General features: G+C 35.3%; 1 protein-coding gene across 1 annotated transcript in view; it reads left to right on the forward strand.

The window, feature by feature from the left end:
- Positions 1-1316: 1316 nt before the first annotated feature.
- The window catches only part of LOC107712065 (calcium-dependent secretion activator 1-like), a 95766-nt gene continuing 86991 nt past the window's right edge, over positions 1317-10091 (forward strand). The window contains exon 1 of the mRNA XM_016517189.1: positions 1317-1712. Coding sequence (XP_016372675.1) covers positions 1317-1712 — 396 coding nt within the window. The remainder of the gene's footprint in view (positions 1713-10091) is intronic.

Below are 10091 nucleotides of genomic sequence, written 5' to 3' on the forward strand. Positions count from 1 at the left end.
TTTAGAAAACAGAAAAGAGTCTGCAGTCAGGAAATTCAAGTCAGAGATGGAAGAAGGGAAAGAGAGAATAGAAAGGAAGTCGAGGCATGAAGTTCAATCTGTGGAGTGAAGAAAGGATGAAAGGAGCAAAATGTAGATGCAGAATATAAAGCTTTAAAATATGGACACAATGAAAATGAAAATGAAAAAAAAAAATGTTTAGAGAACATAGACAGAAATTTTTTTTTACATATGGTTCCCATTTAAAATGTTCTTATTAATTTTTTTTGACTATTTGTTGTTGCTAGTCATATTTTTAACATATTGTAGAGTTCATTTGATCAATATTCTGATTTCTGAACATTCTGATATTCAGATTTAATCAAATTTAATGACAACACAACATGTTCTTTCAGTTGTTTGGAATTTCCCACATGAATTGAGACGAGGATTTACACATAACCTATGGGTTATCTATTTTTGGATTTGGTAAATATGTTGTTAAATAAGTTTGTCTGATCATATGTGTTAATATTTGACCTCATCTGAAAGCTGAATAAGTAAGCTTTCCATTGATGTGTAGGACAATATTTGGCCGAGATACAACTATTTGAAAATCTGGAATCTGAGGGTGCAAAAAAATAAAATAAAATTCTAAATCACCTTTAAAGTTGTCCAAATTAAGTTCTTAGCAACGCATATTACTAATCAAAAATTAAGTTTTGATATATTTACAGAAGGAAATTTACAAAATATCTTAATGGAACATGATCTGTACTTAAAATCATAATGATTTTGGCATAAAAGAAAAATCAATCATTTTGACCCATACAATGTATTTTTGGCTATTGCTACAAATATACCCGTGCGACTTATGACTGGTTTTGTGGTCCAGGGTCATATATCATGTGTTTTTAATTAAGATGCAGAAAAATTTTTTATAAATAAGGGATGGCCCACTTTACCTGAAAAGAAATTTGTCTGGAATACATGACCTCAAAATGTTTATTGATATATATCTTGCAAATAATACTTTATGTGAACTTTATTTGAAAAAAAAAAAGGAAATATTATAGCTGGACCTTAAAGTTAACAAAAGTAAAAAAAGAAAAGAAGAAAAAAAAACCATCTAGGTATCTAAATTACACGTTTTACAAAAAGTGGCCCACTTTACCTGAATTCACCCTACATAGGCTAATTAACTTACATGTAACTAGTTACTCCCCAACACTGGGGATAGCCTACTAATTACAGAAATAGTTCACAATTGTGATGACTTGTGAAAATACAGTTAAAAATAAAGCATACATCTAATGAATGAAATATGGTGATGTAATATGGCAAGTCCCTGTCCTGTGAGTGAAGTCCAGAGGTCAAATGAAATACCCTCACCATTTTTTCGACCGAAATTACCCGCTCTCTCATCCAGCACCGCGGACAGCGCCTGCGTCTCACGCGAGACTCAGCAGGAAGTGACCATCATTCGCTCTTTTCATTGCGCGCGCCCCTCCCATCCCCGTTCCTCCCGAGTAGTCCCTCGCAATGACTGGCGAACGGAGGCACAGCACGGAACACGTATGCAGCAGCAGCAGCAGCATCTTTGCTCTGGCCGTGTGAAGAGATTGCAGTGTCTGCTTCCGCACCCGAAGTGTTTCAGGAGATTAAAAATTCACCACCAGTCGACAGCTCTGAATGCCGAACGCTACGTCAACAAACTGATAGGTTTCCACGCCGTAAACATCCCATCGTGCGTTTAATTCGCTTGTACGGTTAGGCGAGCGCCGTCCGAGAGCAAAAATGTTGGATCCATCCTCCAGCGAAGAGGAATCGGACGGGATAGTGGAGGAGGAAAGCCGAGAGGTGATGGCAATTAAGTCAAAACGACTTCATCGTAGTTCACCATATTTTGGGTTCTTTGCGTTCTTTTATCATGCTGTTTTACTCAAAAGCCTGTTGATACACAGGTCTTAAGTGAATTGCAACTTGAGAGTTTTATTTGCATACAATTAATTTAAGACTGGAAGAAACAAAGGAAACCTGTTATAGCCATCCTACCATAAAATGTTTCCTTGTTCAGAGAGGTATCTTTCAGAGGTCCCATCCAATTTCCCTCAGTTATTGATCCAAGCTGATCCCTGACTATTTACAACATGCTCTGAAACCACAGTTAACAGCTAGAGTTACTGCTATAGTAAGTGACAAAAGGAAAAACATCTGTTCTTTTTTTTTTGTCCATTCTTATTCTGACAATTGTATTTGCTATCGCATACTTTTAATAGGAAAATGGAAATACTTCATCTTATTTTATCATAGTAAAATCAAATACGATTAAGTAAAAACAACTTCATCGTAGTTCACCATATTTTGGTTTCGTTGCGTTCTTTTATCATGCTGTTTTACTCAAAAGCCTGTTGATAAACAGGTCTTAAGTGAATTGCAACTTGAGAGTTTTATTTGCATACAATTAATTTAAGACTGGAAGAAACTTTTCCCAATATAATTCATACAGTAAGTTAATAAGATTCAATTATTGCTATATGACAGCATTACATTTTTCAGTTTACTCACTGAATATAAATCTGAACTTAAAATCATTGCATATAGGCCTATATAGATTATGGAAAATGACCCCACATATGTACACATTAATGCTCATTTTATACAAAATAACATACTAAAGTTGAAAACAATCATTTAAAATAATCAAAATCACTTAAATTGCTGTTTTTCTGGAGTGTTAGGTGAAAAAGATCATTTAATTTAAAAAAAAAACTGCAAACATTGGATTCTCACAAATTAATTTTGGGATATCATCACTAAGATTCATTAAATGTCTTTTTTTTATTTTTTTTAATCTCTTCGGGTTGTGCTACTTTATTTGTAGAAAGCTTGACTACTAGTTTTATGGGTACTTATTCAGCTAATGTGATATCAGTGGAGCTCAGGGGATTGAAGGTAATGGCTGTAGCATATGTCTCATTAAGTGATCCGTTTTTCTATCATGAAGAAAATCAAATCTCCTTCATGCATTATTTCTAATATGTATGGAGTAGCTTTCAGTCTCTGCTGTATGACTGTAAAAGCAGGGACATAGTATATTTCCTTTATCAGGTTCATGTACAAATGCCAATTATAATGTTATCCAAAACATTATGCAAGGTCATTCTGAATGTCCTTAAAGGCTAACCAAAGCCATATCAATGGACATAATAATCTATTGTATTAATATAATGCATTCCGTCTCACCAGAGTTCCACATTTTTCTCCTTCACTTATAAATCACAAACATATGTTGGGTATATTATTATTAAATTTGCTGTCAATTTTACATCTGTTTCTACTCCTGGGTATCACCGAGGGTAGCTACTGGCTAATAACAAAATTTATTACATTTTTGTTTATTCACAAAATACCTTAAAGCATCCAAGTATGCAGTGTTTACAGCAGCAAGCAATCAAATCCAGAATTAGATTTAAATCTTTGCTCTTCTAAAAGGCTACCTTCCTAGCTTGGATGAGTTTTTCATCTAAGTTTGGTGCATCTAAAGGACTTATCGTGGCTCACCTCTTCAGCAGACTGCTCGTTACTCAGTCTTCCAATGCTCAGCCAGTTCATTATAAAATTCAATAATGTTGAATGACAGCCGCAATGTTTCTATATGAATCATATTTAATTTTCTTTCCTAGTTTAAGTCCAGGAGGTCACTTAGTGTGTGTTTTGCCTTGGACTAATTTGTATGCTGTCAGCAGCGTCTCCTGTACTCACCCTGTATCTGCTCTCATGAGCCTCTGGTCTGGGCCGGCAGCCCTTGCTTGAACCCCAGATGATACAGGCACACGATAGAGATCTCTCAGCAGTTTTGTTCACAGGCCTTGGGGGAGGATAGAATTTCAATTATCTGTATCCTTCCTGTGTTTGATTTCATCACTGATAGATGGTAGATGTCCCCCCATTTAAGCAGATAAGGTGGTCTTGTAACAAGGGCACATCAGAGGCCCTTACACACTCCAGACCTTCTAGCTTTATGATGCACCTATAAACTGAAGTGTTAGGATTTTCATTAGATCAGCACATACTTCCCGGTGTGTACATCGTGCTGAGAGATCACACCTCCTTGAATAATACCGGTAGTGACAGCTTTCAAGGGCTTATTGTCTTTTACTTAGCTGGCTAAGCAAATCTTTGTGTCATTTCAGCTGAACTTATCTGCAGATGAGGTTTCCTTTTGTACCCTTTTCTCCTTTATCTTTATTTTGATCTTTCTCTTTTTTTGTGTTTTAACTAATTACCTGGTATTTTGGGTCACAATTACCTGTTCCCATAATAGGATCTGCTTTCAAAAAGGGCCTACATAAATGTATAAACAAATATTATAATTAATTGATAAATAGATATATTCTAAATATACAACAGTTACTTCTGGCCCTTGTATTTTATAATTTTTATCAGCAGCTGCAAGTTGCATTGTTACACCAATGCAACAGTGTTTGTTTTTATGAGTCATTTGAATCATTCATTCAAATGATCCCTTAAAACATGCTGATTTATTTAGGAACCAACCAATAATGAGTGAGTCATGCAGCTGTTCACTCAATCATTTCAACAAAACCGATTCATACAGAAAAAAACATCTCTACTGTGTTTTGCTTGGAGACTCACAATGGTATATTGTGTCTAAACTGGAAGTTGAAATGGAATATTAATGCTTCTGAATCTTGCTGAATCTTGTTTATTGAACTGGTATTATAAAGCACAAAGCAGCAAAGGTGAAGGAAAATGTCTTTGTATTTTGCAGAATAAAAATATGTATATTTACATTTATATTTTTTCATTTAGCAGATGCTTTATCCAAATGTATATAATTAGCATTGAATATATATAAATATTTGCATTAAAATATTGTACATTTAAGATCTTGTTTTATTATTTTTTACCATCCCTAAATTAAGTCACGCTAAAGCTTCTATGCTGACATAAAGATACACACATCAGTATTGAGGTTGCACATCTGCATTATTGTTTGCTGGTGTGTGCATTTGCGTGTGATATCACATGTTGACAGTTTTAGCTTGACTATTGTTTGTGTTGCACAGTCACACCTTGTAAAGGCTGTTGACCTTGTGAAAAACGGCACAAAGGGACTGCAGTGTTATACTGTCACTCACAGCTAGGCATTTTATCTATGTACAAGCCTTTAGTGGATGCGTATTTGAAATCTAACACCCATGCTGTTTTGATATGCAGTATGAGGAAATATACTGTATGTGCATACAGTAAATGTGCGGATTGTATCACACACAAAGGGTTATGAATGAATAAGATGGAAATATACTGATCTGCTGGTCTCAAATGAGATGCATCACCTAGAGACTTTTATTAATACAATGTCTGGTGTTCGTAAGGTCCACGCACTTGGCCCAAGGAAGGTATCCAGTGGTGGATGAAGAAGATCAAAGTGTCTGAGGTTCTGTAATTCTTACAGTTCACGCATTAAAATGAGGGTCTGTTTATAGCGTCTATCTAGGAGAAATAATGCCTGTCCCACATAAAAGGCTTTACAAACCAGTTAAATGTCATGCTGTAGGGCTTGCAAAAGGAGATACCGAAAGATATTTCCATTTATTACAGGAGGCAAGTACAAGAAAGATGGGTGAATGAGGAATGAACTCAATCAAACCTTGTGTTTCAGTGTTTAGCACAATCAAACTCAACGAGAATGACCCAACAGGGCTCCTCTGTGGTCTGAGAGCCCCAATGGGTTGGGCTTCTGGCCATATGATTTTATTCTTGTTCAGTCAGAAAGGAAAATCAGAGCAGCTTTGTGTGATGGATGAAGTTACCATGCCTGTATCGAGTTGCCAGGCTCACAAATTCAGTTTCATTCTCCACTGATTTCCAATTGAGATCTTTTACGGAGCAACACTGCCAGCATGTATTGTGTGTGTGTGTATGAAACCTCTGCCGCAATCTCACATGCACATGTTGAAAGGCAGGTCAGCAAAAAGGAGGGCTTCTGGTCAGTGTGAAATATGAAACGAGGAGACGAGGAGACAGAAAAGAGAAAAACGTCTTTGAGGCTAGACAGCTATATAAAATGTCTGATGGGAATTTAAGAAGAACAAATATTAATAAAAAAAAATAGCTTGATCCATTTCCATTAGAAGTTCATGAGGATTTTCATAGCAACAACATATTTAAGAAAATCTCTGAATAATGCAAAATATGAAGTAACAAGCTTTCATAAATCAAATTTATAGAGCAGTGAAAACTAAAAAAAATATGAGGGAAGAAAAACATAAAAATCATTCAAGAAAAATAGTCTCTTTTGGTCTTGTCTTTGATGGGCTTTGATATGAAAAACAAGATTTTTTTTGCATTTGCATTAATTTGCATTAATAAGCTCAAATACATGTTACTGGAGATTTAAATTCAAGTGATGCTCTGTTTTTTAGTAAAATAAAATAAAATAGAAAAATTGCACATATGAAACATAGTCAGTAACATCAGTAATACAGTGTGGGTTGTGATTTTATGAGTGATTTTATTTAAAACAGGTCAATGAGGATGAGAGAGATTAATGGATCCACATTATATTTGCTATTTTGGTTTCTGTGTATGTCAGATTACTGACAAATGCCTTTTAGAGAACAGTTATGTTAGCAAATTCTGCAGTTTTTCCACAATGCATGAAACCAGGCATTTACTGTTAAACAAAACCAATAGTTTGCAGTATGAACAGATATGCCCCCATTGTTCCAAAACCCCACCCTCAAAAATTAATTAAAGATGGAGCAGGACAGCAGTAGCAAATCTCAGTGTTGTCAAAAACAGTAGGAAAACAGCATTGTTGCATGACAGACTAACAACTGACAATGAAGGTAAATGTGGCATTTAACGAGAATGTTTCAGCTATCATGCTGTCAGATTCCTAATTCCCATATATGGGTGGCATAAACACCCAAAATGACTGACAGGCAGAAAGCACATCAAAGTCTTCAGACTGGCTCAGCAAAGAATTTTGACCTATTTAGCCAATGCAGAGACATAAATGTGAGAATTGTCCACTAAAAATCTATTAAAAATCACTTAAAGGGCACCATATATGAAACTGGACCAAGTGATGTTACAAAATATTACAAAAATAGTCAGCTGGTTGTTTATGGAGATTTCAATACTTAAGGAAAAATATATTTGTTTTCTTTAAAATAATAATTTCAAAAACCATTTAAATCAATAAGAAAATCTCTCTAATTCTAATGCTTAATAATACAGAGAGGGGAATATATAAGGGTAGAGGAGAAACATAAGGGTCTGTTGTGAAGGGAACAGGTTGAGGACACAGCAATGACAGCGACAATAATAGAAAGAGAGTGGAGGTCAGACAGGAGATTAGGAGAGCCTCAGAGACGGCAGCGGTTATGGCAGCTGGATGGAGCAGGAGTTAGTTAGGAGCGGATCCCGTGGAGATAAGAGGATGCTTGATTGAAAGGCCAGAGCTGGATCTCCTCAGAAGAGATTTGGAGATTTTGAAATTACCTTATTAATATAACAGGTTGAGAGGGATGAAATTTATCGGTTCATTAAGCACATTGAGAGAAAAGGACAGGTAAGGAGAGGAAGAGAGCTTGAGAGACTGGCAGATTCATTTTGTCAGAAGTAATAAGCATCCAGCTGGAAGGTCCTGAAACCTCCTTTATATAGCAGGCCATTCACATTTGAGTGTGAATTATTAAATAGTGGGAAAAAATGGTGGCTATTTTTAGTGCTGCTTTAATTAACTTATGACCCAGCTCTGTAGAAAATTCAGCCTAGCGCTCTTATAATGATAAATTTAGATTTATGAATGATATTGATATATCAATACATAGATGAATAGACAAAAATATGAATATAAATGTACAGTTTTTATGATTTTATATAGTCTGAATATTAATATAATATAGAAATAAATCTAATATAATACAAGGACTAATATAATACTCTTAGAGGTCATTTCAGTGTAATGTAAATGTGGATTGCATTTTTTGCATCCATATTCATTAATCAATGCTCATTTTGAAAGCTGTGTTTGAACTTTTGGAACAGTATATTTACATTTATAAAAAGCTAGAGCAGTGTGTGTTTGAAAATATTTGCTTTTGCTGAAAAAGTGTTGATTTTTGTTCATATTTTTAGGGGCTTTGCGGTATGTGTGGTAGTCTGTATTTGTATGAGTTTGTGTGATTTTTCATGGCTATTTAAATAAGTGTTGCTCCAAGAGAAGTCTGAGAAAGATGGCGAGATGAGGGACATCTGCTCGAGCAATGGGAGCACTTTTCTGTAAATATTAAGACTGAATAAGACACCCAAGGATACCATAAAGTGCATTTGCATAACAGAGATGAGACGGGAAAAGGTGATGTTTTTTGCTTTCACATGTGCATTTGTCTTTGTTTTGGTGTAATTAAGATGATACCTAATCATGAATGTGCAGTCACACTTATATTTCAGGAACTATGGATAACTTACTTCTTCCCTAATAAAGCTCCTAATGAGACTTCTAATATTCATGGAAATAAAGTGTCCTGCCCATAATCAATTAGAGGCAAAACTTATGTTTAATTTATGTTGCTATTCAGCACTAATTGGCTTCTCATATTTGTGCACTTTGAAGATAGACGGCTCAATTAGGGGTGAGAAAAATAATAACAAGCCTCTAGTTTTTACAGTGCGGAAGCAAACCAAAACTAACTTTGATTTGGCGTACAAAGGAATATGTTGAATTTTTGTGGTTTTAATGTACAACCAAAGCTAAAATGTCTTTTATCCAGAGCTGAAAACAGGACATTACGAAAAAAAAGGACACTTAAAGTTGCGTTCAAAATATAGCATTTAAGGAAATTATTTAATTCTAAATGTAGGATGTTTACATGTAAATTATATTACCTGTTAATAGGTTAAATTTCACTTGGCACGCAAAGGAGTATGTTTAATTTGTATGTTTGTAATATGCTTTAATGTGCAGCTAATGCTTTTTTGACCCAGAGCTGAAAAATAGAACATTACAAAATAAAAAAGGTGACTAACAGTTGTGTTCACAGTATTGTATAGTGTTTAAATAAATTATTTTATTATAAATTGTTGGATGTTTACATGGAAATTATATTATCTGTTAATGTTCTAAACTTTGATTTACACATTTTAAATAAAGTTACATTATGATATTTCCTCAAAATTCACTAAAATATTTTTTCAAATTAAAATGTTTATTATTCATTTTTAAGGCTGTTTGTAGATTTTGGACACAACTGACACAAGGAAGAGTTAATTAGCCAAGTGGGAGCAGTTATTGGCTGTCTGATGCTGATAATCTCAAAACAGCCAGTTAATCAGTCTGGCCAATATACAGTATATAGGTCTATCACTAGCCTTGAGCCAGAACAGTAGTTTAGATAAGTCTGCAGGTTTTTTCGCCTAGAGGCATGGAGAGTAGGATGAAAGGAAGTAGTATTAGCTGGAGTGGAGGAGGAGGATGGTGTCACAGTCTAGTGTGATGAACAGCAGTAGCTACTAGTTGTTGTGGCACTACAGCCGTGTCTGTCTAGGAGAGCTGCTTGGGCCCTTATTCTAAAGCATGTGACAGAATTTTCTCATGCCATCACCGCCACACACACCCACTCTTTCCCTTGTAAACCAGAACACACACACTCTTTCTCTCCCTTCCTCCCTCCCATCCAGCTTTTTCCATATCTTATAATCCATTAAGCGGCAGCACTCCTTCCTTTCACTCCCTGTCTCTCCCGCTTCCTCTATTTCCTGGCAGGCCGATATGACCTTCTGTTTTACTCAAGGTCTCTATTTCGACAGTGAACATGTGAAGAGAGCATCCATTACATTTTAGCATGAAAGCTCCTTCTAACCCTCTTTTATCCTATTATTTTTAAAGGGGAAATAGATGCAGTCTTGGCCCATTTTGTGGCTTAGATGTTATAAGACATGGCCAAAGGAGAAAAATACCTTTTTTCACTTAGTAGTTGATCTAGTGTTTTTTTTTCTTTTTCCTTTTAGTTCGATTTGTACATCAGGTGTAACATCTTGGCATGCATTTTTGTATGTTTGGGTATGGGATGAAA

The sequence above is a fragment of the Sinocyclocheilus rhinocerous genome, unplaced genomic scaffold (assembly GCF_001515625.1).
Source record: "Sinocyclocheilus rhinocerous isolate Xijiao unplaced genomic scaffold, SAMN03320098_v1.1 scaffold1710, whole genome shotgun sequence".
Lineage (NCBI taxonomy): Eukaryota > Metazoa > Chordata > Actinopteri > Cypriniformes > Cyprinidae > Sinocyclocheilus > Sinocyclocheilus rhinocerous.